Here is a 26,364-nt window from a genome sequence, read left to right as displayed (position 1 = left end):
GAGGTCTTATGATCATTTCTTGGGCACGGGCGATAGCAGCATCCACAGTAGCGTCGTGACAGTAGAAGCGGGCCGTTAATGGCGATTTCCCGAGTTCAAGCCGTTCTCGGGCGATTCGAGCGCGCAGCGACAAAGTCAATTGGGTCGAACCTTCCGAGATAGTTGCATCTGGGCAGGGCGAAGAGAGACGGAAGCGAGGGAAACCTGCGCGGACTGTCTGGCCTAGCAAGGCTCGTCAGGCTAGCGTCTACCTAGTCGGGTGCTGGAAAAGGCGAATTTGAATCGAGGGTAAAGAGTGTCGCAGGAATGCATGTGTCCGTGGGAGCGAGAACTGGCCAGCCGTGTAAGCTGGAACGAATTTCAACCTCCTGAATGGAGGTTGCCGCTGCAGGTGCTGTGGGCAAGCAAGCATGGCAAGGCAGGTAGGGTCACCGTACCTTGCTGGTGCGTCTGCCGTAGGTTAACTACTAGGGGTCTCCCAATCAGGCAAAGCGGCCTCTTGACCCCGCGATGACTTAAAACCCGTCGCGCCACTTACACCGCGATACGCGGATTACTCTAAACTATGGATACCGTACCTGGCCCCTTATCGTCCCATTGTCCTCACCTGATGGGATGAAACAATTAAGTTCTGACCTTTGGCCAGCGAGGCTAGGTATCCCGACTCATCTATGGTGTCTATGGTCGGGCAGACGGACAGACAGACAAACGGACAACAAACAGAACAGAAGATGTGAGCGCGTGTCTCGACCAGAGGATCCTCATTCCCAACACCGATGGAAGCGAGGACACACGGGCCGTGGAGAGGATGGCATCCTGGGAGCAATCCCAGAAACCCAAACAGCCATGCAGCTCGAGGGCACATGCACACATAGTAGGTAGCATCGTCGACAATTCAACACACTACCGGTTTTCCATACCGTGCCGGGCTCGTGCTCGTGCCTGGGCAATCTAGTTTTCCCATCTGCGCAATGACGAGCCAATCGGCTAGGCCGCACTTCGCCGCGGGATGCCCCCATGCCGTTAGAACGGGAGTGCATATTCATTAACACTATGCTTCGAAGCTGGAAGTAGTGAATTTTGCAGCCCTGCCCTGTTCACATAGCTGCGATACATGCTTTGAAAAGGAACCACTGGGGGCAGTCAACCGTAAACAGCTCTTCCACGGCCCAGGCCAAATGAAGTTCAATTCTCAACATTCTCATGTTCGTGGTCCACTGTTTCTCCAAGCCCATGACCAGGAAGGAACCTCTAGTGAGACTTGGTTTTGAGTACCTGAAAAAACACAATGCAACATAGAAGCCGCGAACTTACCGTGAGAACTCTTTGTCGACGTCCAAAGTGGTGGCATGGAATGAAGCGAGCGGCACAACTCGAACAGTCCCAAACTTTAGGGCCGTGCTGGCTGCTCTTACAGCTGCCGCCTGCCAAACAACCCCGCTGTGGGGCTGCAATTCTCACCAACCTTGAATAGTCCTCTGTCCGTTCTGAACACCCAGACAAAAAATACCACCGAGACAAAAAGAAATAAAGTTGGGGCTCATATGATTTGAGTGGATTTGGCCTAGACCTAACATTCCGATAAATCACATTCACTTCAATTCAGGGCCAATTGAGTCTGCGCTGCCAGCGGCCTCGGAATCTATCATGGAGCCTCATGAAGTCGCAAAGCGGCCCGCAGACGAAGTCAGCATCGTGCATCAAATTTCATCAGCTGCTGCTGAGGAGCCAGCTTCCAAGCGTGTGAAACTCGATACCCCCGCTCAGACGTCACAATCTCAAGATGATACTACCAAAGCGCAAAGGCCAAGAGTCAAGGGTGTGGCCACCATCAAGACCGAGTATGTTGTCCAATTGATCGTTGCAACATGTCCCTGCCAAGGCTAACAGGGGGGCAGGTATCTCATCGTAGCTCCAGGACAGGGAGAATGGGGAGGAGTCCCGAGTGATGAGGGAGCCGCCGCGGTCCTCCTCGATGATGACGCCGCCGAGGGGAGGACTGCCCCCGATCCGCGAGACCAGCAAGACTCTCGCGGCCCCGGCGGCGGCAAATCCGCTCGTAACAACAAGCAGAGGAAGCAAAAGGGCGGGCAGAACAAGGACCGAGAGTTCGGCACCTTTTCCGACATCCTGCGCCTGTGTAACTCGGTCGCTTGGACCCCCGAGTTCTCGCCGCGCCACTGCAAGCACGGCGATCGCTGCAATGCCCTGCACGACATCCGCAAGTATCTCAAGGAGGGCCGGCGCGCCGATCTGGAAACGTTTGGCGGCAAGTGTCCCCTCTGGGAGACGTACGGCAAGTGCTCGGCCGGCTGGCGCTGCCTCTTCGTGTCGAGCCACATGAAGGAGGTAGAGCGCGAGGACGGACGCAAAGAGCTGATCCTCGTCGAGGAATCTAGCAAGAACTCCGCCGTAGCTGCTGATGATGGCGACGTCGCAGTCGAGGGCGATGGCGAGGGTGGCGGCGAGGCGAGGCCCGGCGTCATGAACGTGGTGTCTCCTCAGATCAAGCTGGACTTGTCGAGAAAGAGAATGGTTTTTGAAAAGTCGGAGCAGTACCTGGAATGGCTGGCCAGCGACACGAAGCTCTACCAGACCCATTTCCACCGGCAAAAGGACGACGAGGACGAGTCAAAGGACTACAAGGCGCAGTACGTTGAGCCTCCCCTCAAGCCGTCGGAGAAAAGGAGAATCTATTTTGGCCGGGAAACGCCCGTCCTGGCGCCTCTGACGACGCAGGGAAACCTCCCGTTCCGCCGCTTGTGCGTGGAGCTCGGTGCGCAAGTGACCTACTCTGAAATGGCCCTTGCCTTGCCGCTGCTCCAAGGACAAAAGGCCGACTGGACGCTGATGAGGGCGCACGAGTCCGAGGTGACTCCCCCCCGCTTCACGCCCAGCGGGCCCGTTGTCCGAGGCTACGACAACTCGAAGGACCTCAAGTTTGGCGTACAGATCACGGCGAGCGCTCCCTGGATGGCCATCAAAGCCACCGAGACGCTGACCCGGTTCTTGCCTCATCTGCGACTCATTGACCTGAATTGCGGCTGCCCTATCGACATGGTATTCAAGTCTGGAGCGGGGTCGGGCCTCCTCGACTCGCCGTCGAAGCTGGACAGGATGATACGGGGCATGAATGCAGTGTCTTGCGACGTCCCCATCACTGCCAAGATCAGGATGGGCATCAGGGACGACAAGTTCATCGCCCACAAGCTCGTGGAGCGACTGGGCCTCGGGAGCCAGGACATGCGCGACACACTCGGGGCTCCTGGCTGTGCGGCGGTGACTCTGCACGGTCGTACCCGGCAGCAGCGGTACACCAGGGACGCCGACTGGAGTTACATTGCGGAATGCGCGGCCCTGATCAAACAGCACAACGAGAAGAGCGACGACCTGGCTGATACCATACGCGAGGCCGAGGAGAACACGCTGCCGAACGGGGGCAAGATGTATTTCGTGGGCAACGGCGACTGTTACTCGCACGTCGACTACTACGACCACGTCGACAACGCCAAGGTGGACAGCGTCATGATTGGCCGGGGAGCCATCATCAAGCCGTGGATCTTTGAAGAGATCCAAAAGGGCCAGTACCTAGACAAGTCGGCCTCGGAGCGGCTGGCGTACATTGAGAAGTTTGCGCGCTACGGCATGGAGGCGTGGGGGTCCGACGAGCTCGGCATCAACTACACGAGGCGTTTCATGCTCGAGTTCCTCAGCTTCTTCAACCGCTACGTGCCCATCGGCCTTCTCGAGTACCTGCCGCCCGTCATCAACGAGCGGCCCCCTGCCTACCACGGGCGGAGCGATCTCGAGACGCTGCTTGCCAGTAAGGACTACAAAGACTGGGTCAAGATTAGGTGAGCTTCTTGTTCCTCTTCTATTTCTACTTCGAGAAAAATGCGGTCTCTAACCACAGTGCATACGTAGCGAGATGTTCCTCGGTCCGGCTCCTCCGGGGTTCAAGTTCCAGCCGAAGCACAAGTCGAACAGCTACGAGATTGAGGCCGAAGGTTAAGGGCGGCAGTAAGGTGTCGTGCGAGCACCAGCAGCCTTGCCGGCGATTCGTCGTTTATACCCGCCATTTCCGTTTACGGGGGAGGGGGGCTGTGACATGGGTTTTCATACTGCTGCGTGTCAATACATGTGTGTGTGCGTGTGCGGCATAAGGACGGCATCTCAAGCATCAGATGCAGATGCAAGCGCAGAAACTCTTTTGCGTGTAATAGATCGATCGGGCCCGACAGAATGACTTGTTATACATGCCTAGCTAACCGAGCCTCGTCGTCCGTTTGGCGCGTCAAGGGAGGCATGGTAAGATGGGTTTCCGGCATTTGAGGATCTGCGGACCGTTCGGGCCTTGGGCTTCTTGGTTTTTGCTTTTCTAGAACCAAGGCGACATACCCACTACACACATACCTGGCTGGCTAGAGAAACAAGTCCCATAGAGAAGACATCGAGTCGTCCAATTAAGATCCGAAACTCGGTCCCCTGGATCCCATGTTCAGTCTCGTCTTTGTTCAGCCCCACCCACTCCAGGATGCGTCTAGGTAGTGGGCGGCTTGGGTGATCTGGTCTGATCTGGTGTAGTGTAAATCGCGCAGAGACACAAAGGAAAAGGAAAGGAAGGGTGTGTGTTTCATGCTGCTGCTCGCCTCACCTCACTTCGCTTGCGGCGACCGAGGCGAAGAAAGCGGCGGTCAAGGTCTCGTCTCGGCTGGGGTGATTCAAGGGTTTTTTTGTTCTGTTTTATCTACCCAAAGCCCCGATTTTCGAAGAGGGACCAGAAAGGGTTATTTACGTGCTGCGAGGCTGGAGTGGTGCTGGTGTTTTGGTTGCTATTTCTTTTCTTTATTTTTTAGCAGAGATGAATTCTCTAGGACTGCCTCACGGAAATGTATAAGTAAATAAGTAAAGAGCAAGGTTGGGTACCTACCCGGTGAGGACAAGAGAGGAAAAGGAAATAAAGGGGGGGTTGGCCGCCGAGTGAGTGGGCTTGAACTTGCCTGGCCAAACATAGCGAAATAGGATATGGAGGAGAAAATAGCCCCCCCAACCCACTCCGGTCGGTACAGGGCGCTCGCTCTCTTTGTTCTTGCTACGCTGGAGAAGAGGAGGGGAAGGGAGAATGGTGGAGCAAGAGATAGATTACAAGTCATGACCTTGGACGTTGTCGTACAGGAGTGACAGAAATATATTGATCCGTACCACTGTGCCGGGTGGCGATGACAAAGTCCATGTAACCCTAACTGCTAGCAGCCCGCTGTGCGCGCCTGCCGGCAGGCGCCTGGGCGAGGTTCGCTGATGTGTGCCCTAGCTGTTGGCGCTTTGGATGGCGTCTTACTTGGGTTTATAATAGTTATTACTGACATTGAGTAGGTAGGTAGGTATCTAGGTTCTGTTTTTGGGCGTTGACTCGGCAACTAAGCGAGTGAGTTCATCTCCAACCCAACCCAAGCGCTAGGTTTAAGCTGGGGAACACCCGACGCGCGCCTGCAACATGATTGCCCGGCAGCGGAAAGACTCCCAGGAACAAACGGGTACCTGGTGTGTAAGTGCCTTCGGGTGCCCTGTGCGTATTTTGAGGGTGAACACAAAAAGGATGGGTGTGTTGTTGATTTGAAATACCCCTGAAATCTTGGCGCGGCCACCCGAGGTCATCATCTCTCTGCCGTGAGGCTCTCTGGAATACGAACGAACCTACCTTACCTTCCGGGCTAGAACTTGTATCACGCCGCCCGGTTCATCCTGATGCGCCCACCCCTGTATTCCATTTCCAAAGGACAGAAACGGGAGCTGGTAGTGCCTTATGTACATTACATACATACGGGTACCTGCCCAAGGTTTCCTTCCAGGCCCCAAGGTTACGCTCGTTGGACGCACCTTCCCTTCCCCCGCAGTCGCAATTGTAGGTCGGACATGTCGCGATCCCATTCGGGCAGTTGCAACTCTGCGATTAGCTTGGACGCGCCTTCCGCATGTTGAGCAGCCACCGCTGACCGAGCCGGCGGATAAATACTAGCGCAGGTAGACTGTCGAGATAAGTAAGGTAAGTACGGCCACGGATATGCATATCTCATATGCTTAGACTCTGTCTAGAAAATCCGAACGTGAAGTCCGAGACACTGGCGGTGCTGGGAGTAGTAGTAAAGCCCAAAAGCAGTCCGATAAGTTTCCCTCGACGCCCTGTTCCACGAGCTTGGAGCACCCTCGCCAACATTTACTCCCTCGTGCCCTGCAGAGGACTTTATCAGCCCGAGGCGGGCATTTGAAATCCAACAACACCCGAGCCCACTTTGGTGCTAGGTGCCTCTTATCACGGCTTTCGAGAAGGAAGTGACGAACTAGAAGCTACTTCCCGAAGCAGCATTAGGGATCCGCCCCATTGGGGAGGGAGTCTGTGCTGGGATATTCCCCAGAGTCAACCCATCTTCGGGAAAGACCATCCGATCTTTTCCAGACGAACTCCTTTGGACGGCAACGTTCCCGACGGCAGACGTGCTGCTTACTCCCAACCCTTAAGATCGCACGTCTTCAACTATCAAGCTTTCCATTCTCATCTGCACGTCAGTCCTGAAGACTTGATGGGTATCTTAGATGTGAAGTAGGACGCGGGGGTGGGGTTGGGGGTGCATTTGCATTCAGTCGCGATACGACCCTAGATAGCTCCTGCTGTGAGCTCATCACTTATCTGGGAACCAGCCGCACATGATAACGGGGGACTGGGCTACAACGCAGCTGTCGTCCAGACGGGCTCGGGAAGGTTTGGTCGTATGGATTGGGCTGGGCTGGGCTACCCCGCCGGAATTTGCTTTCGTCTGCGATTACAAGATGACCCGGATGGGATCACTACTTCTGCGGGTAACGCCACCATACCATGGATGTAAACCATTGATACCTAAGCTAAGTTCCTCTTCCTCCCTCCTCACACCACCCACCCCCACCTCTCTGGTCACATCAGGGTCGGGAATAGAGCTCTGCCTGCCCTGGGCCTGAGTGACGGCCAAGGGCATAAAGACGGGGCAGATATCTTGTTCACGGCTTATCTCTGTTTCCATTGCCTCCCGCCGCCTCGCCCTTTCTGTCGTCTGCTCTGACCTGCCCTGGTGTGGTGGCTCCGTGGCACGCATCCGAGTAAGAGACGGGACGAAACCACCATCTGGTCATCTCGTCGTGCACCGAGGCCGCACAGGTGACTAGCTCCGCTGCTGGCCGATTGGTCCCGTCCTTGCTACCTATTGTTCCTCTTCACTATTGTTCTTCACTACCCTTGGGATTGTTGTTTGTTCTCTGGGACGTCCCGACTCATAAATTCCCCTTTTCACCAATTCACCTTTCCCGGCCGACTCCCTTACCTTGTCTACAGACCTTATCTTTCCTGCCTTCCTAGGAACCGCACCTCCTACCCTACCCACCCAGTCACGCAACGTAGCGCAGTGGTCAAACGACTCAGGTTGCCTAAGCAACGGCCAACTCATCCAATCTCTCCTCCTTCATCCTACCTTCGCTCTGCTCTCGCCCAACCAACTCTCTCTCGTCAAAACCAGGTCGAGTCTTTGTATCCCGCATTTGGCAAGATGGACGCGCGCCCCAAGGTAAGGGACCCGGAGAGTTCTCCAGTGTCAGACGTCTACCATATCTCAGACAATGGCGCCGACATGGAGCGATCCCTCGCCCAAAAGGAGGGATTTAACACGGCCAGCCGTGAATCCGTCGCCTTCGAGAAGCTCCAGAAATTTGCCGGAGAATATGGCGTCGAGCAGCGAGGTATCGAGCGCGTCCCCGTCGAGGAGCGGACCGACTCGGGCATGTCAAAGATTGGCACCATGGTAAGAGAACCCTTTCATCCCGATTACATTTCGAGGCTAACACATGGCGCAGTGGCTTTCGGCTAACATGGTCATTTCTTCGTTCGCTATTGGCGCCGTTGCCATTGGAATCTTTGAGCTCGGCTTTGTCGACAGCGCCTTGGTCATCATCCTGATCAACTTCCTGGGCGTCATTCCCGTCTGCTTCTTCTCGACCTTTGGTCCAAAATTTGGCCTCCGCCAGATGGTTCTGTCCCGCTTCTTTTTCGGCTTCCATGGAGTCAAGCTCAGTAAGTCTTTCCGGGCATCCCGACCATCTTCACAGTTCGTCCGCTAACGTATTCCCCAGTTGCCTTCTTCAACATAGTTGCCTGTATCGGATGGTCGAGTGTCAACGTCATTGTTGGAGCCCAGCTTTTCAAGACCATCAACCCGAACATGCCAGGATGGGCCGGCATCCTTCTCATCGCCCTGTCGACCTTTGTGATATCTCTGTTCGGCTACAAGGTCGTGCACGCCTACGAACGCTGGTCGTGGATTCCTTCCTTCATCATCTTCATGGTGGCTCTGGGCACTTTTGCGCACTCTGGCCGCTTCGACAACCTCTTACCCATGAACACTGGCCCAGCTGAAACTAGCGCCGTCTTGTCGTTTGCGGCGACTGTCTACGGATTCGCGACAGGCTGGTGCCCGTATGCAGCCGACTATACGGTATACCAACCAGTCACGCGGTCCCGCACCTCGGCCTTTCTCTGGACGTTTGCCGGCCTCTTTGTGCCGCTGGTCTTCACAGAGCTCCTTGGCGCCGCGATCATGACAGCCACAATTCACGACGAGGCCTATCTCAACGCATACCTTGAGTCGGGAATTGGTGGAATCCTCGGAGCGGTACTCCTGCCGCCGCTGGGACGCTTTGGTGAGTTCTGCTTGGCCATACTGGCGCTCTCAATCATCGCCAATAACTGTCCAAACATCTACTCTGTCTCGCTCTCGCTCCAGGTGTTGGCGAAGGAGACGCAACGCGTGCCTCGGTTCATCTGGACCTTTCTGGCCACGTGCGTCTACGTCGCCATTTCCATTCCAGGCTTTGATCACTTTGCTCCTTGGCTTGAGAATTTTATGGTACTCACGAGCTATTGGTTGGCCATCTATCAAGGTGTCGCCCTACCAGAGCATTTCATATTCAGGCGTGGCTTTGGTGGGTACGTCCCCGAGCACTACGACAACCCAAAGGCTCTCCCCCCGGGGTTTGCGGCCGTCGTGGCGTTTGGATTCGGTATCCTAGGCGCTGCCATGGGAATGTCGCAGACGTGGTACACGGGCCCGATTGCGAGGCTGTGTGGCACCAGCGAGTTTGGAGCCGACGTGGGCTTTGAGCTGGGGTTTGCCTTTGCTGCTCTGTCGTTTATTATGCTGAGAACGCTGGAGAAGAAGCATTTTAAGCGTTGAGTCCTGTTGCTCGTGGTCGGTACATGGATGAACGGAGCAATGGGGCCATTTTGGTGAATATATGCAGCCCGAATCTCTTTTGGGATCAGAGGAGGTATGCAAGTCTAGGAGGATAACAGCATCCGCGACATGAGTACGTACAAGTTCTTTCCGAGAACTGGATTGGGAGGTGGTCGAGGTACAGTTACTGTATCTAAATACGGCGCTCAAGTGGTAATCTCTCTCAACCTCTTCAGCTGATGAAATGAGTTTGTAGAGTTTATGATATGCCATTTGCTGGTACATGCAAACTGAAGGACTTTTGCTTGAGTAAAGGGAGTAATGGGATGTAACGAGGGATGTAGACGACGGTACAGTCAGCGGCAACCTCGCTCGGTAATAATTCCTTCGAGTCTATGAGGCAAAGGGTTCTCATTACTCTCTTGTACTTTTGCAGTTCTGCAAGTTTGCACGTCGCTCTCTTGCAGAACCTCGCAGAACAATAGGAGAGTTGTGGTCAGGTTGCCACCTGCCAATTCCACCTGCCAACTGTCAGACCTGATCTGTCAGCCCGCCATTCCTGCCAATGCACTTCACTCATTCGACAAATACCTGCCTCCAAGGAAAAGCAACGGCTACTTCAACAAATACACAACCCACTCCAGCTGTTCTTTTTTGACGACGGCACACGACAAACCTACTTTCTTTTCTTCTTGCGCCATGGGCCCCACGGTCCTCCCCGCCTCGGGCAATCCGCTGTATGTATTATGTTTTCTTGGTCCTTGCCTTATCTCTCTCTCATATAAGAGGCTGCATAGATGGATCCACTCGCCGCCTTTGTGTATGTGCGTGCGTGTGTGTGTTTGTGTGTGTGGAAAGAAGCGTGTGCTGAAAATCGGGTTGTTTAAACAGGGTGTTTTTCGACATTACGCTTGGAGGTATGTGCCATGCGATGTGATTTCTCTTCGCTTCGCTTCTTCTATTCGGTCTTTGTTTTTCCACCAGTGTTTTCCCGTCTCGGGTTTGAACAGCTGGTTTTCTTGAACCTGGGGACTGCATCTCCAGTCATTCCTTTCTTTTTCGTTGACAGACAGTTTGACGTGCATGCTAACCATGCTAACTCACAAAACACGCCAGGCGAGCCCCTCGGCCGCATCACGTTTGAGCTCTTCAACGGCGTGGTGCCGCGCACGGCCGAGAACTTCCGCCAGTTCTGCACGGGCGAGACCAAGGGCAACAACGGCCGCCCGCAGGGCTTCAAGGGCTCAAAGTTCCACCGCATTGTAAGTTGCACATTCCACTCAATATCTCTCTGCATGAGTGCACAGTCTGACCCCCGATGGTGGACTGGATACAGATCCCCAACTTCATGTGCCAGGGTGGCGACTTTCTCAACGGCGACGGCACCGGGTCGACGTGCATCTACGGCACCAAGTCGTTTGCCGACGAGAACTTTGACATCAAGCACGACGAGCCGGGCCTGCTCTCCATGGCGGTGTGTTCTTCCCTTGTTCAAGTAGTAGGCAGTAGAGGTGTAACTGACTCCCGCAAAGAACGCCGGCCCCAACACCAACGGGTCGCAGTTCTTCATCACGACGGTGCCGACGCCGTTCCTCGACGGCAAGCACGTCGTGTTCGGCAAGGTGGTCGACGGCATGGACGTGGTGCGCAAGATGGAGCAGACCAAGACGGGCTACAAGGGCAAGGACGTCCCTAACATGGACGTCGTCATTGCCCAGTGTGGCGAGATGTAGTGGCTGACTGGCTTGTACCGCCGGATACTCAAACAAATAAATAACCAAGCAAGCAAACAAAGAAAGCTTACCAAAAAGAAAACGAAAACAGTGCCTGTAGTCGTTCCTTTAACTACTACTATAGAGACACAACGATTACGCAATGCAGTGACTCAAGACTAAGAGGATTCACATTTCCAACGAGCTCTTTAATCACGAAATTTAATCATAGGTTTTCTGTATTACTCCGCAAAACTCAAGGTAGGTGTGTAGGTATGCTACGACTGCCTAAGGTGGGCCGAGCTGCCTTGCTGACCATTAAATGGAAAGAAAGCCCACCACTCAAGAAGCCTCCGCACACACGTACAAAATGACCAGTTCCGTCTCCTTGCTCCATCCAGTGGGTATTTGTGTGTGGAGGGAAATCTGAGCCCATAAACGAAGAAGTAGAAAGAAGAAAGAAAAACACGAAAAGTGGTATCATCATGAAAAAAAAAGCCCAACCACCCACCCGTCCTTTTTTGTAGATGCGAGAACCAGACGTGCCACCCACCCACCCTCAAAAACTCCAAAGGGGAAAGGGAAATCAAATCGATTATGCGTTTGTTTGTATGCTGCGAGTTGGCCGGGTTTCCAAAACGAGGGCCACTCTCCATGCGATGCGACGCGATGCGATGCGAATGTGAAATGAGATTATTAAAAAAAGAATGCAAGAAAAAAACCGAAGGCGTGTCGTTATCCGTATATTATCGTCGGCGAAGCTGGCCGTGCCCTGGCTACACGACACTGAAGCGGCGCGCAGCCCGCGACCCTCTAGGCAGGAAGCCGGTGACGCTTGGTGCCCGGGCGCTGACAGGCGCTGACGAGGCCGAGGCCGAGGCCAAGGCCGGGGTCGGGGTCCGGGTGCTGGTTATGAAGATGGTCGTCTCGGGGACGGTGACCGTCACCGTCAGGACATCGTCGTCGTCGGCGGGCCTCGGCGACGCAGATGGTGCTGACGAAGGCTTTGGTGACGAGCCCGCTTTGGACGAGGCTGGCGTTGGCGAGGCCGCCTTGGACGAAGCCGGCGGCGGTGGGGCTGCTGGCGACGGGGAGGGGCTCGGTTGCGGGGGCGGCTTGTTGGCCGAGTCACCCCCGTTGGCGTTGGCAGCTAGAATTGAATTGTCCAGAGGCAGTTTGGGGTCCTTTACCCCGACTAGAGCGCCGAGAGGGATGTCGGTCAGGTCTGCCGTCGCCTCAGAGACGGCGAAGCCAGCCTGAGGAACTTGGACCAAGAAGGGGTTCATCATATGGGACTTGATCGCCGCCACGGCGATGTTGGGTTGCTTTGCGAACTGCACGACGAACTTGCCGTTGGCTGCCTTGCAAGTAGGTCCCCTGACACTGCCCAGGCTGTCGTCGCAGGGGTCCACGATCTTGTAGTCGACGACACCCGTGTACAGCTCAGGTAACACCACGTATGGCTTGCCCGAAGTTGACGAGTTGGCGTTGTAGGAGGCCGGAGTCACAGCGACTCCCGCTTCGCTCATGACCGGCCAGTCCCAGACCCAGATCACGGTCAGCGTCTTGCCTACCGCGATATCCGTAGGAATCTGAAAATCGGTTTGGCACGACAAGCCACCGTCGCCGCTGTTGAAGTTTTGAAAGCGGTACTTTGAGATGCCAACGGGGTCGCCGGCTGCTGACATGGCTTCGTGGCATTGGCCATCGTCGTAATTTCTTGTCGCGAGTAGCTTGCCCTGCTTGTTGCCGCCAGTGCCATCGGCTGTCCACTTCAAATGGATGTCGATCAGGTTGGAGTTGGAGAGGTCGTTTTCCGTGGTGCCATATACGTAGACGGTGCCACGGTTAACTGGTCTGGGTTGGTTTGGCATGCTTTCGGACCTCGTAACGTGGCCGTTTTCCGTGTACTGAATGGCGACAAAATCGCCCGGTGCAACGTTGAGCATGGGGAAATCTTTGGAATAGCTCGAGTCGGTGAGCGTCCTCTGATCCTCTCTGGTAATCTTGGCGTCGGATAAAAAGACCTTGGCCCCCCCGTTTGGAGGCAAAAGCCACACTTGCTTGTTTTCGTCAAGACTTCCGCGCGGATGGTGAGACCTCTCAAAGCCAGGGTTGCCAACCATGGTCCCGTTTGGAGCGAGACGGGTGGTCCGTTCTGGCCATGTGTGAGCTGCGGCGGAGCCGAGGAGGGCGAGGAACGCAGCGGCCAAATGGCCGCTGGAAAAAGGGTTTGGCGGCTTCATGGCGCCGGATCTTGTGCGTGAGTAAGACAGGTAGTTGGTAGGTATACCGATGGTCTGAGACTCGAAGTGATGTTAACTGGGTAGTTATAGGTTTTTGTTGGTGGTGTCGAGGACGAATTTGTAGTCTTCGGGTGTGATATAAAGTTGTGTGATGCTTTTTGGGTTACTTGTCAGTGACACGGTGACTGAAATCTTGTTGCAAATCTTGTAAAATAAGTTGTGGTCGACAGGAAAGTGGGCAGCTGTTTTTTTCAACGTCAGGCGCGTTTGTTTCATTAGATAGTTTTAGTACGGCCAGCGTGAAAGACCAGTCCGGCTGCCTCTAGAAAATGACCAGACCAGCTGTCTTGAGAACACAAAGGAGAAATAGGGCGTTTGTTGATCACGTCGGCATTGTGTCGGCGAGAAATGAAAGGGCCCGAGGGACAATAAAGACGGGTTCAATGCTATTGTTCTTATTGTTCGGAAACGCCCGCGCCGGCGGAGTCGGGAGGGACAAAGGGACGGGGGCTCGAGAAGGAGAACAATAGACTCCGAGTCTCTTTGCCACAATCGCGTCTGAGTGCAAGGTGAGCGTGGCTTAAGCGGGCCGAGGTCGGTCAAGGTCGGGCGAGTCTGCACGCACTCGTCTAGCGCCGCGACAAGGAGGCAGGCTTCGACAACTCGCAATCAAGGTGGAGAGGGCAGAGGAAGCAGAACAAGACTAGGTTCAAGGTGGCGCGCACACTGCGCAGGTCTAACTAGCGACAGTCATATAGCAGCGGCGAGAGAGGGAAAATAGAAGAGAAGGAGAAGATCGGCGTGCACGACAAGACAAGACAGGGAATTTACGTCTTGGCATTAAGCAGAGTGCCTAGGTAAGTATAGGTGCTTTGGATGCGGCGGCCTGGGTCCTCCGGATGGAAAGAAAAGAACAAGCCTAGATGGCGTTTCTGGCATGGCATTGCAGCGTGAAACAAGCAGTGCCAAGGAGGGTTGCCAAAATGACTGGGACGCCACTAACACTAACATCCGTGAACCTTGCGAGCATCTGCTGCGACCAAGGCAAGCAGTGGATGACAGATGCGGAAGCATCACCCGCCATCTGCGGTCAAACGCAGCGGGTAGTCATGGCCCATGACCCAAGGCCCATGAGCGGCAAGCGCTACCAACATTCACCTCGCTCTCTTCCGACCTGACTCCGTGTAAGAAGTGTAGTTGCTTTGGCGGCGAACCGTTTGGGTGGGTCGTGCGGCAGATGCCTTCTTGGCTCGCCCCACTTGGGCGACATGACCAGGTAGCCCCCCCACACTGATCGGCTGGTGAGTGACTTGCGCTGGCCTGGCGTGGTGAGGCTCCAGGGGTCCCGCAGCGGGTTGGATGGGATGCAGGGGTCGTATCTTTAGGATGTCAGGTCAGGAACGCCCCTCGTGGCGCCCCCGCTAAATTCCGATGCGCCTCATCCAGTCGTGCCGTCAATGCACGGCACTCGCCAGATTAGCGAAGTGTACCACCACCACCTAGAAGCTCCTGGGGCCTTGGGAGAAAAGCTTAGAGTCGTTACATTTCTAGGGGCCGTCCTGCGAGCGATTCGCTCTAAACGCAACCACATGCGGCCGCTAGCGACCGGACGCCTATCCGAACAACCACATCGAATCGTCGGCAAACGCGTCTCTTGCTTCTCGACTTGAGTCTACCATGGACTTGACGCGTCAAACCCAGTGCGACCGACACCTGGCTTTGTGCGACTTGCAAGTTCCAGCAGAGGGCCAGGCGCCTGGTCAGTCGCTGCCGCCCCGGCAGCCGCGCTGAACCCTCTCAATCTTGCAAAGCGAGATTTGTTTCTAAAACAGAGCTCTCCGCCGCCCGTCGACGGCTTATGGCACCAACTTCTTTTTCCCCCCTTGAATCATGGATATCCCTGATGCGCCCGGGAGCAATTTGCAGCCAGACCTCGGAAGGAACCCCCAGAACCCCAGAATAGCCTCGAAACACGTCCGCCTCCCAGGGTCAGGGTCATGCTGATCGATCTTCAGGGCTCAAGCTTTTTTCTTCTTCTCAGGTCATACAGCCTGTACGCCACGCCAGGCAAATCGGCCAGCGATGTGCGCAAGGATTAATCGCTCACGTTATTCCCCTGCCCGTCGCGCATGAGTGCACGCCCATTCAACCGGTGTGATGTGCAACGCGGCATCAACACAATAGTGAAGTTGAACACTGCTCAACCCTTTTTTTAGTCCTTGCCATCTGCACATAACCTATTTTTTTTCCTTTGCAGGGCGCTTTTTTGCTAAATAACCTCTTTCACCCCTTCCAATTTCACATCATTTTTTTAACTCTCGCTGAATCGTCCAGCCAAGTAAGTGTTGGCCGAGTCGGCGGCCCGCTAGTATTTCGTCGCTCTCCGATTTTTGTTTGTGGTTCCTTTGTTCGGCGGGTGGCGGGAAAGGCAACAGCTCGCCAAGACCGTCTAAAGTCCGCGACGGAATGTGTTTCACCTAACCCGCCTCTCTCTATGGTGGGTGGCTGCCGTAACATGCGCACGTGCACAAGCCCATAAACTCAATTTCTAACATCGTTGCTCTCTTTTATCTTCAACCGCCGTCCAATACATCTCATCCCAACGTCAAAAGGGTGGTTCTTGGTACCGGCTTACCCCTGCAGGTAGCGGGAAAGAGGGAGAATAGGCTCAGCCAATAGTTTGGTCATGCGTAATAACATGCGTCTTCGCAAACTAATTACTTTTCTTGATCCCTTTGCACGTCCTCTCCCTTTTCAAAACAAACTCTCTTTTTTAGTTGACTGTCCCTTGCCAAGCACACTATACGTGACTCAATAAGATTGTGGAAAATATTAAATGTCACTGGCCAATCATCATCTCCTTGTTCTTCTCTGTACTTCGTACCGCGCCAGCAACCATTCAGGAATTAAACTGAACTGCACAGAGATACCACCAGCGACTGTGGACCCGCGGCGGAATTTCATACCATATCCTTGTCCTGTTTTGTTCTGTTCCACGTTGCAAGGCGAACAACAGTGTATCCACGCATCCATGTAATGGAGCCGTTTTTTAGGGTTTGTTTCGACTCCGCTAGGTGAGTAAGTTCTAGACAGAGCTTATACGTACTTCCGACTCGGTGAATACGTACATACGTGGCGACACGCATTTTTTCCTGGATACGTCGTGGCAAACACGTACGTATTGGGTTAGTTGGGTTTGTGTGGACGTTTCTCTGGAGCTTGTCGGTTTTTTATTTTGTTTTTAATTTATTTCGGCAAAAGTGTTGTTGGAACTCTTACTCTCTTGATACATGCATGCCTTTCACCCCATAGCCGGAAGACTGTTCGCTAGCGGTTGATTGATAAGAAACTCCAGACGAAATTAGAAGTTTAGTCTTCATTTCTACTCTTCGTTGTCTTTTTTTACATTCATTTTTAAGAAAAACTAGAATAATAGTTCGACGGGTATTACAATGCCGACAACAACCTAATTAACGAATAGCGATAACCCTATTAATAGTTGTACACGTAGAAATAGCAGCAGGGATAGTGAACTAGGGATAGTAACCGAACGCCGCCCTCGCCTGAAATGATAAAAAGGGAGAGAAGGTTGAACGAAAAAAATCGAACTGTTTTTGTTGCGTGGGTGTAAACGAAGGCTGGCTGGATGGCTAGTTTTTAGGTTTCAAGTAGACAGATAAATAGATAAATAGTATACATTATACATCATACATGACGTAGTCGTGAGAGGTAGAGAGGAAAGGGGCTGGGTAGGTAGGGTAGGGGAACATCTGAATCCCCGCCCGTTCCCTGGTAGGGGCGGATAGATGGTTAAGGGGGAATATTTAAACATTAAGAATTCTTGCCCTGCCTCGCTAGCTGAGTAGTACGACATGTCATGTCATAGGGACAATACGTCAAGGCCCGGACAATTAATTAATTAGAGGGAGGGCGTGGGCTCAAAACACTCCTTTCCCCCCTGCGCTGCCGCCAACAAAGGAAAATGGCGGTGGAGTAGACGACGGAAGCGGAGGCGGCGGAGGTGGAGGAGTAGCAGTAGTTTTGACCTCCTCGCCAAGCCCAACTGCAGCGGGAATGCTGCTGTTGTTGTTGTTGCTGCCGCCGTTGCCGCCGTTGCCGATGCTGCTCTGATGTTGATGTTGGTCCTGCTGTTGCTGCTGCTGCAGCTGCAGGGAAGCCAGGCCGCTGCTATTTATCAGCGCAGCCGTTACTGCGGGAGGCGGTGCTGGTAGTGGCGGCGGCGGCGGCGGAGGAGACTGTGACCGCGACTGTGGCTGCGACGGGGCACTGCCGCGATGCTTGAGCTTTGGCATCGGCGGCGCCGGGAAGGCGTATTCACAGGCGCCGTCTAGGCTGTCGGAGCGGCCGTGTTTCCGGCTCTGCTGTAGCCTTTGCTGTTGCTGCTGTTGCTGCTGCTGCTGCTGCGGCGGCGGCGGTGGTGGCGACTGGTGGTGCATCAAGGCGATGGCCATCTCTTGTTGTTGTTGTTGTTGTTGTTGTTGGTGGAGGTGATGTTGATGTTGCGCCGTCACCTCCTCCCAGTCCTGCGAGAGTTCGGATGCCGACGGCTGGATGCGCACCCAGTCATGGTGGGCGCCGTACTCGTCGCCCGGCACGCCGGCTGCTTTCCACTGCTGCTCGTGGGCGGTGTCTAGCGCTGTCGGCGCGTGGGTGTTGGTCGACGTGGCGGGCGTCCAGAGGCCGGAGCCATCGTCGACGCCTGCCGCCCAATGCTGTTCCTGCACGTCGTCTGACCCGCGGCGGCTGCCTGCGTTGAGTATTTGAAGGGGCGGGGGCTGTTGGCCATGCTCATGCCCATGCCCATGCGCTATCCAGTGTTGTTGCTCGCGCTCGTCATCCGGCGTGTTTGACTTGACGCCGCCGCCGCCGTTAGACCCGAGTGTTGTGGGCTGCGGCCAGTCTAGCACGCTACCGCCGCCGCCGTGCGAAGCGCCGCCCGCCGCGACATATCCCGCGGACCAGGGCCCCGTGGTGTTGATGCCAGTGATGTTGCTCGTGTCCCAGGTGGGCAGGCCGTGGTGCTGGTCGTCGTATGCTGCCCCCACGTCGTAGGTCGCCGAGCTCGCGCCAGTGAGGAACGGGTCCGTAACGTCGGCCAAGCAGCCTAGCGTCCGAGGGTCTGTGTCCATCCCTGCCGTCGTGGCGTGCGCCGCCGCCATGTAGTTGGCGAGTTGGTCCGCGGCGCCCGTGCCAGAGGCGCCGTCGAAGCTGTGCGCAAAAGAACTTGTCAAGGACGCACTCGGCGGCGGCGTGGCAAGCCCGGCGTGCGGCCCGAAGCTGTCGAGCAAGCCGAACCCGGCCGTTGCGCCCGCCCCAGCGCCAGACCTCTGGGCTGACTGGGCCATGACATGAGCGTCGTAGGCAGCCTGCGCAGCGGCGTTGGACAAGGAGCCAAGCCCCCCACCGGCCGTGTCCCACACGGCCGCGAAGTTCTCACTCATGTTGGCATACAGCTGCTGCTGGTAGGCGGGGCTTGGAGACATGACGGTGTCGCGGGGAACCGAGGGCCCGGTGAAGACGCTCGAGGCAAGGCTGCTGGCGCCGCTCAAGCTCCTGGCACGGCTGGCGCCGGCGCTCTGGCTGCCGACCAGGGCATGCTGGTGGTGGTAGGCGCTGTTGGGGTCGAGAACGGTCAAGAAGCGCCAGTTGGTCCGTCCGTTCTTGGCCGTGCTGAGCTTGGTGTCCCCGTCCATGCTGTGCACCGTCTCGAACGTCCATAGAATCACGGCGCGGCGTGTCCACCGCTGGCCGTTGCTAGCATCGCCGCCTCCCTGCCCCTCGGAACCCCCGCCCCCGTACGCCGTGTTCCTCTCGTAGGGGACCTCGGGTGGGCAAGACCAGATCTCCTGCAGCATGGCAATCTTTGGCACCAGGCCCATCTGCGTGGGCTGCGCGCTGAGCTGGGCCCTCGCGCCTGCGCCGTCGTCGTCCTCTTTCTTCACGGCAACCCTGCCTCGCTTGCCGCGCCGGTCTATGCCGGAAAAGGGGTGGGCAGGGTACTCAACGCAGTTGGAGAGGGTGCACGCCCAGACGTCGGCGGGAAACGGCACCGTGACCCAGTCTCGCTGGCAGCGCTGCGAGACGCAGTCGCACTGGTCGCGACCGCCGCTTCGCAGGCCTTCGCAGCCGGCACGGTGCTGGTACGGGATGGCGATCTCGGCAGTCGTCTCGTAGAAGAGCTCGGGGGTCGGGTTGTCCTGCGAGTAGCTCAGCTCGGGCGGGCGCACCAGCTGCGTGTGCACCTTCCAGCGGTGGCTGAGCAGGTGCGGCTGCTCAATGTTGATCTCGATCCACGAGTTGAGGTCCGACTGGCTGGGGAACCGCCGCTTCTCCTTGAGCTGAAGGACAGAGTGCATGTGCATGATGTCGAGCTGTGGGTCTACCGCCACAATCGACTCGAGCGTCCGGTAGAGGTCGGGGAAGTCTGTCTCCCACTCCTTGCTAAGCTCCCGGACAGTGCTGGACTCTACCTGGTGCATCTCCTTGGTGAACTCGTGCAGCATCGCGCCCTTGACGATCTGCTGCTCCTCCTTTGCCCACTTCTCGCGCTCGTGGTTGAGGACGAGGTGAGGGTACTCGGCGGTGTCAAGCTTGGCGCCCGTTGCCGCCATGTACCCGGACCCGTCGTCGCGCACGACAACGTCTGGGTTCGACACGAAGATCCAGCACCGCTTCGGCCTGACAACGACCTGGCCGTTCATGGCGAGGATCTGAGAAAAGTACTCGTAATTGGGCCGCTCGTCGGGCAGGCGCCCTTCCGACAAGGCAACCAAGACCAAGTTGTTCTTGAGCGATACCGACTCGACGCTTTCTTTGTTCTTGTCTTCCTTTCGCTCCCTGCCGGAGAAGAAAAAGTGGACTGCAGGGATGGGCCAAAGGGGCCGCGGTTAGAGCTGGCCATGACTGTAACGCATGCAGGGCGTGACGCCACAAACGGGGAGAGGCTCCAACTTACAACATCGGTGGTGCTGAAAGAAGTTCTTCAGCACTTGGATGTGGCTCGACACTTGCTTCCTCTGTCTCCACAAGTCTGGGTCAGGCTCAACGCCTGGGGGCAGGCTTTGGCAGTAAGATATCCAAAGATATTCACCAATCAGCATATTCCGGCCATACTGGGTTTGCTTCATTGTGTACTTCTTGCGGCCCATCTTGGGGATGAGCAAGAGAGCTGGCGACTAATCAGCCATTTCATGTCTTTATGTCGCTGTTGATCCCGTGCAGGTACACTTACCGTCAAGAAAGGCATCTTCAAGCACGTCGGGCCATTTCTGGTCTGACTTGTCGTCCTTGTCCGCCTGTCTCTTCCTGTAGGCCTGGAACTCGGGTGAGAGCCAGATGGGGTTGATGGAACTTCTCCTCTTCCTGCCTTCCAGCTGCAGCTGGTGCCGCTGTTGTAGTCTGGTGTACACTGGCGGCCCATATGTCGAGCCAAGAGGCTGGGTGGGCAGGATGGGTGGCGTGGGAATCGACGGGGATATGCCCGACGACAGCAGCTCCAACTGCTGGGCATAGGATAAATGGCTATGCTGGACATTGCCGGTCGACTCTTGAAGCGGTTGTCTCGAGGGCTGAAGCCCGTGGTAAAGCCTCACCGGCAACTCCATTGCTCCGGACAATGGCCGCGTAAGTGATAGAAATGCTCAAAGGGCAATTGCAGTCTCAGGAACGTCGTCGAACGGCAGGAACAAAAGAGAGAGCAATGCAATGCCCGGGAGGAATAGCTTTTTGTCAGAATGCGAGCCAGAGCAGATATAAAATATGCTGCATCAAAAGGGCTGAGGCATGGAGGGGAGTGCCGAGCGGCTTATAAGGCACAGCGAACCTCTCCATTCTACACGAAGCCAGGAACAACTATTGTCTGGTGCTATTTGGGTGGGACGGCTTTGCCATACATTTTTCAGGGCGACAAGACCCAAGAGCCACATGGCCGCTGGGTCATGGACTGACTGGGCAGCTGGTATGCAAGGGAATGAAGCCGAGGGGCCATGGGCCATGGAAACAACAACAGCACCTGCGTAGCTGGCCAGGCAAAGCAAGCAAGCAAACGCCATTTCTGACTTTCAGGGCCTCCTCGCCGAGCAAGCGGCTCTCAAGGCATGCGAACAAGATTAGCCTCACCTGGTGTATTGATCAGGGCGAGTCTAGGAGGGAGAGTCGAGGGGCCACGTCCCTAGAAAAAGCGGGGTTTTCTTCACAGTCGACAGGGGTGGTGGCAACCTCCTTGGCAAGGGGCGCTGAGACAGGATTGCATGCACGTCGTTATGAACCGAGACCCAGGGGCAGATCAAATTCCTCATCATTATTATCATGCCTCGTCTTCGCCGCTATCGCCAATATTGACCTTTGTCCGCCCTCGCCCTGTAAGTTGTTGCAGGGCTACCTTGTTCACCTGTCCGCGGATCTTCTTCTCCATCGCCTTGATCTGCTCTTCGGGATCAACCTCCTCGGCCGACGCAAAGTCAAGCACCAGCCGTCGTCCAAGCAAATGCGTGTCTTTGAGAGACGTGAGTGCGTTGAGAGCCTCCCGAGGAGTAGAAAACTCGGCAAAGGCAAAACCGCGAGATGAGTGGTTGAATTTCTTGGGTATCCGTAGCGCCACCAACTTGCCGTACGTGCTGAAGAGGGCGCGCACGTCCTTCTTGGACGCCTCGAACGGCAAGTTCTTGATGACTACCTTCGTACCTTGGCTGGCCGCCTTCTTGGCCAAATCCTCGCGCCTCCGTTCTTCGGCCGCATCGTGACCTTTATGAGATGCCTTGACGATAAGCTTGTGGCCGTCGAGAACATGCGCGTCCATGACGCCAAGAGCTGCCTGAGCTTGCTCTTTTGTCTTGAAGGCGCAGAAGCCGAACCCCATGCTGAGGATCTGGCCCGGCTTTTTCGGATCAGTCTTCGTCTTGACCTGCGCACTCACAAAGCCGTCCAGTGGCTTGAACACGGCTGTGAGGCCTTCGCTTGTTGTGGAGAAGTTGAGATTTCGGACGAATAGAGAGCTCGTCTCCAGCTGATCCTCGGCATCATCACGTTCCAGCAGCTCAGCAACAGATTGCTTCTGTACGCCGACGGGGCGATCGTCCTGCCGAGTTACAGTGTCCACAAAAAGCCCTTTCGGGCCTTTCTCGAGAAACAGAGGTGACTCCTTGAATCTCGAGTAGGCCTTCTTGGCAAATGCTGTCTTGCAATCGCCAGGCTGTGCAAACTGAACAATGGCAATGGTCCCGCTTGGTGGCATCAGCACTCTCAGAACCTGGCCGTGCTCCTCGAAAAGCTGTCTGATCTCCTCAATCGTGGTGGCTCGAATGTTCTTCACTAGGATCGACGTATCTCCTCGTCGCCCCGACTTGAATGCTTCAATATTCACCCCGTTGGCGGCAAAATAAGCCTTGGCCTCCTGGATGACAGTGGTCTCAGCCACTGCCTGTTTTACAGCAGCAGATGCATCTGTAGGATCTAAGAGCTCGTGTTTTGACACTCCGAGGCGTTCTGAGATGGCTGTGTTCACAGCATCTTGACTCATGAAGAGCGAGTTCCAGTTGAAGTTGTTTGATGCAGCCTCGGCCTTCTTCCTGATCATATTCTGCTTCTTCAGAGGCAGCTGGGAAAGCGTAAATTCGTTCAGCTGGGACTCACGCTTGGGAGACGCTGGGAGGATATGTAGGATGCGGCCCTCAAAAACTGAACCATCCAACTGGAATGCGGCAACAGCGCAAGATGGCTGCTGGTACCGAATCATGGCAAAGCCCTTGCTTTTGCCCCGATTGTCCAATGGGAGGTTCACCTGCCTCGCGGTTAGCAGAGGTTCAACGTCGACAATTTGGAACAAGACAGTGATAATCGGCCCTTTTGTCAGTCACTCAAAGCATCTACTAAAATACCGAGCCCAAATCTCATCATGTACCATTGGTATAAGATGTCCCTATCAGGGATTCATCATAAAAGGCGGCAGGAAGAAACGGTGTAAAAGGGAAACTCTTCAGTCTTACCTCTTCTAATTCACCGCAGACGGCGAAGTGCTCTCTGAGGCCGTCTTCGGTGACGGTATAGCTCAGATTCCGTAAAAACAGCCTGCAAGTTCTTTCAATTATGCTCACGGCGTCTTCGGGATCCGCGTTTCTGTGGGGTGCCTGGCTTGGGTCACCCGACACCCCTGAAGGAGCCTCTGACGGCTTCGCCTGGGTTGTGCCGGCTGAAGATGACCCGGGTGTAGGCACTGCAGCAGCCCCTGCCGCCCGTGGACGAGCAGAAAATCCGGGATCATCAGGATCAACTAGGTCCAGCAAGCGATTCGTCCTTGACCGAAGCCAGTCATCGTCTGTCGCACCTGTCGCACCAGTCGGACTTGTAGACTCGGGCACCACCTCCTCTACCGCTCCATCAAGAGCATGTGATGCAGGCATGTCGACGCTTGCAACGGGACGGGCGGTAACGGCCTCATGCACAGAAGTCTCCCGCGGGGGTTGCTTGGCCTGCCTCCCCGGGATCTGCTCGTACTCGTCGTCACTCTCAGCATCCAGTCCAGGGACAATGGGCATCGCATCCGGAAGACCACCAATGGCATCCCCGTTGTCCCTAGCCCTTTTCATAGGGTGGCCCATGACCTCAAGGAATTCTTGAAGCTTCGGATCGGCTTCGTCAACCACGCCATGCTTTCTCTTCTTGGTGCTGGTGTCCTCATTCTGCTGTACGCCTGCTTTTACCGCAGGCTTCAGGGGAGCACCCGCTGCAGCATCGCGCTTCTGGGGAACATTGGCAGCTGACCGCACGGTAGAGTCTGCAATCTTGCAGTGTCGGTTAGCGACAAGTTCAAGGGTGGAAGTACTGATGTATGACCCTTACCGGCTTGGCAATGTCGACAGAAATCCTGGACATGCGAATAAAGGTGCGGTTGAAGTATTTGACCGCCCTTGCAGCATCGTCGGGAGATGTGTAGCCGACAAAGCCGATGCGGCGCTGGGGGAAGAGCTTGACATCGGTGACTTGCCGACCCTGGGCCGAAAAATGGCTGCGGAGGTCTTCTTCGTTGATAGTGGGAGGCAGGTTCTTCACGTAGACCCTGGACGACTCCATCTTGTTCGTTCGGTCTTTGTCTGCCACAGCCAGCTGGATGTGAGGCTACCGAGGCATTCTGGCTTCAAGAGTGTCACGAGAGCTGTGAGACTCTTTCGAGGTTGTCCGAGGTCTGGTCTGGTGATTTTGTCTTCCTCTCTCTTTTTTCTTGAATAGGTTTGCAGCCGACTTTTTTTTTTATTCGACGTTCCAAAATTTCAAGCCCCACAGCCTCCTTATCTTATCGTCCCGAGTGCTAGGTCTCAGCTCCGCACTGACCCCGCTCAGGCACTTTCAGTGGGTGGCCGTTGGAGGCAGGTTGTGGGTACCTTCTTGCTGGTGCAGAGAAGGCGAGAAAACATGTACCAGTACTGTGCTGGCTGCGATGTGATCCCACCCCTCCCCCTATCGCCGCCTGAGGAAAAGCAAAACTGCGGCGCTGGCGCCAATTGAACTTGATGGATGCTTTGGGTTGATGTTTGGCTAATTCTGCCCTGTCAGTCCTCCCCTTCACCACACGCGACATTGCACGCCAACTCTGTCACCGTTCAATTCATCTGTTGTCCACCTCTGTCAGTCACGAACTCGCCCGCGGCCTGATCCTCCCTGGCTCTTCGATTGTTCAATTTACCACGCTACCTACCTATTCTCCACGGTTACCCACATCTTGCATGCAGCTCCCCTCACGGGCACCACCTTCAAGTCGTTCACTTTCGTGTTTGCGCAAACAAACAAGAGGTACCTACCTTATCCTATTATAACCCTACTTTACGTACGTACGATTTCGAGTCCCGCGATGCAAGGAGCACCCTTCTTCTCCTAATTTCTGCCGCGTCCATCTTCTGGCTTGTTCCGCCCAAGGCATCCCGTGATTCCCGTCAACCATGCAACAGTCACGCGCATAGCGGGCGTTATGCCAACTTGAAGCATTCATTGTCCAGCATCGTGCTAATTTGCTGGCTGCAGGGCGCCGTTCGCACTCAAAGCTCCGTCGCACCTCAGTTTTCTAGATGAACACGCATCCCTCTCCTCCGCCTTACCACTCCCAAGTCGCCAACATGCCTACCGAAGACAACAAGCTTGAGAATCCGCTCTCTCCCTCCGCCCCGAGGGAGAAGCTAGAAGGTTTAGCCCACCCTCCCTATCCCTCGCCTTCGACGTCGAGTTCCTTTGGCTGACGTGTCTGTGTTCCCGTTGTGACAGCCCAGATCAAGAGCGCCGACATGGTAAATAGCTACCGAGCCGAAACCGAGCGAGTCGTTATTTCTCAAGTGCTAACACTGCCCCTTCTATAAAGGCCGAGGACATGCAGCAAGAGGCAGTTGAAGTTGGTATGTGGGATACCCGCCGAGAGACGGGGAGGGGTTGGAAATGGCGCTTCGAACCAAGCATGAAGAAGGCTAACCCTTGTCGCAGCCCAGGAAGCTATGGCCAAGTTCACGATCGAGAAGGTAATGCCACTCTTCCAACTCTATGACGGGAATGCAGTTACCTATATTGCTGCGGGCAGGAACATTGACTGACCGACCCCGTCACGTATTTGTAGGATATTGCTCAACACATCAAGCGGACGGTATGCTTGGTCGACCACTCCGATATCTCCTTAGGAAGAAACTGACCACAGAATTTCACGCCGACAGTTCGATGACAGAAAGGGGCCCACGTGGCACTGCATTGTAGGCCGCAACTTTGGCAGCTTCGTGACCCACGGTATGGAATATTTTGTTTGGCCTAAAGATATTTGTTTGTTACTGGGCATCGACACTAACAAGCCAAAACAGAGACGAAGCACTTCATCTACTTTTACCTCGGCCATTGCGCCATCCTTCTCTTCAAGACCCAGTAGGGGCGCGGCCTCCTTCGTTTCCTCTCGCGGCTATAGAGCACTCGACACAGGGTAGCACAGAGCAACAAAGCCCAGGCAAGGAAGCCAGCGATCGAGAGAACGGAGTACGTCCCGAACGTTACCACACACTAACGGGGCGGCGGGAGGTTTACCATAGATGTAGGCGAGACGACGACTGCTCCCAAGAGAAGGGGATCAGAGAGAACGGACGATACTGGTGTGTGTATGTGTTCTGTATGTAC

At 55.3% G+C, this 26,364-nt stretch overlaps 8 protein-coding genes across 8 annotated transcripts; 4 read left to right on the top strand and 4 right to left on the bottom strand.

Moving 5' to 3' along the window:
- Positions 1–1,647: 1,647 nt before the first annotated feature.
- B0T26DRAFT_633963 (uncharacterized protein) lies at positions 1,648–4,012 on the top strand (the record flags this gene model as incomplete). The annotated part of the gene is made up of 3 exons (XM_060436588.1): positions 1,648–1,841; positions 1,899–3,854; positions 3,925–4,012. 3 exons carry the CDS (start codon positions 1,648–1,650, stop codon positions 4,010–4,012), a joined length of 2,238 nt encoding a protein of 745 aa, XP_060303229.1.
- A 3,640-nt stretch (positions 4,013–7,652) lies between these two features.
- Positions 7,653–9,251, top strand: B0T26DRAFT_630949 (purine-cytosine permease; the record flags this gene model as incomplete). The annotated part of the gene is made up of 3 exons (XM_060436298.1): positions 7,653–7,823; positions 7,876–8,092; positions 8,128–9,251. The coding sequence occupies 3 exons, from the start codon at positions 7,653–7,655 to the stop codon at positions 9,249–9,251; spliced, it is 1,512 nt and encodes a 503-aa protein (XP_060303228.1).
- Positions 9,252–9,950: 699 nt separating this feature from the next.
- B0T26DRAFT_670658 (cyclophilin-like domain-containing protein) lies at positions 9,951–10,984 on the top strand (the record flags this gene model as incomplete). Its single annotated transcript, XM_060439209.1, has 5 exons — positions 9,951–9,988; positions 10,143–10,168; positions 10,368–10,513; positions 10,588–10,725; positions 10,784–10,984. The coding sequence occupies 5 exons, from the start codon at positions 9,951–9,953 to the stop codon at positions 10,982–10,984; spliced, it is 549 nt and encodes a 182-aa protein (XP_060303227.1).
- Positions 10,985–11,130: 146 nt separating this feature from the next.
- On the bottom strand, positions 11,131–11,530 carry B0T26DRAFT_688192 (uncharacterized protein). Its single transcript, XM_060440967.1, has one exon. The coding sequence runs from the start codon at positions 11,448–11,450 to the stop codon at positions 11,220–11,222; it is 231 nt and encodes a 76-aa protein (XP_060303226.1). The 5' UTR covers positions 11,451–11,530; the 3' UTR covers positions 11,131–11,219.
- A 326-nt stretch (positions 11,531–11,856) lies between these two features.
- On the bottom strand, positions 11,857–13,158 carry B0T26DRAFT_602369 (uncharacterized protein; the record flags this gene model as incomplete). The annotated part of the gene is made up of 1 exon (XM_060435757.1): positions 11,857–13,158. A coding segment is annotated over one exon (1,302 nt), but the record flags the coding sequence as incomplete, so codon positions are not given.
- Positions 13,159–16,696: 3,538 nt separating this feature from the next.
- Positions 16,697–21,016, bottom strand: B0T26DRAFT_66251 (uncharacterized protein). The gene is made up of 3 exons (XM_060439035.1): positions 20,462–21,016; positions 20,186–20,398; positions 16,697–20,089 (listed from the first exon to the last, which is right to left on the bottom strand). Exons 1-3 carry the CDS (start codon positions 20,832–20,834, stop codon positions 17,148–17,150), a joined length of 3,528 nt encoding a protein of 1,175 aa, XP_060303224.1. The 5' UTR covers positions 20,835–21,016; the 3' UTR covers positions 16,697–17,147.
- A 519-nt stretch (positions 21,017–21,535) lies between these two features.
- B0T26DRAFT_737046 (uncharacterized protein) lies at positions 21,536–24,297 on the bottom strand (the record flags this gene model as incomplete). Its single annotated transcript, XM_060443394.1, has 3 exons — positions 21,536–23,008; positions 23,214–24,008; positions 24,067–24,297. The coding sequence occupies 3 exons, from the start codon at positions 24,295–24,297 to the stop codon at positions 21,536–21,538; spliced, it is 2,499 nt and encodes an 832-aa protein (XP_060303223.1).
- Positions 24,298–25,334: 1,037 nt separating this feature from the next.
- B0T26DRAFT_633292 (dynein light chain type 1-domain-containing protein) lies at positions 25,335–26,122 on the top strand (the record flags this gene model as incomplete). Its single annotated transcript, XM_060436531.1, has 7 exons — positions 25,335–25,401; positions 25,480–25,502; positions 25,574–25,607; positions 25,693–25,727; positions 25,823–25,849; positions 25,917–25,986; positions 26,058–26,122. 7 exons carry the CDS (start codon positions 25,335–25,337, stop codon positions 26,120–26,122), a joined length of 321 nt encoding a protein of 106 aa, XP_060303222.1.
- Between the last annotated feature and the right edge of the window lie 242 nt (positions 26,123–26,364).

The sequence above is a fragment of the Lasiosphaeria miniovina genome (genome assembly GCF_030549165.1).
Source record: "Lasiosphaeria miniovina strain SMH2392-1A chromosome Unknown B0T26scaffold_1, whole genome shotgun sequence".
NCBI classification, from domain to species: domain Eukaryota; kingdom Fungi; phylum Ascomycota; class Sordariomycetes; order Sordariales; family Lasiosphaeriaceae; genus Lasiosphaeria; species Lasiosphaeria miniovina.
This window is presented reverse-complemented; position numbering and strand designations above follow the sequence as displayed.

Coding starts and splice junctions, on each gene's coding strand:
- B0T26DRAFT_66251 (XM_060439035.1), bottom strand. CDS start 20,834: ATGGAGTTGCCGGTGAGGCTTTACCACGGGCTTCAGCCCTCGAGACAA. Junction 20,399..20,461: donor TGAAGATGCCTTTCTTGACG/GTAAGTGTACCT, acceptor ATTAGTCGCCAG/CTCTCTTGCTCATCCCCAAG. Junction 20,090..20,185: donor CTTTCAGCACCACCGATGTT/GTAAGTTGGAGC, acceptor CCATCCCTGCAG/TCCACTTTTTCTTCTCCGGC.
- B0T26DRAFT_688192 (XM_060440967.1), bottom strand. CDS start 11,450: ATGATGATACCACTTTTCGTGTTTTTCTTTCTTCTTTCTACTTCTTCG.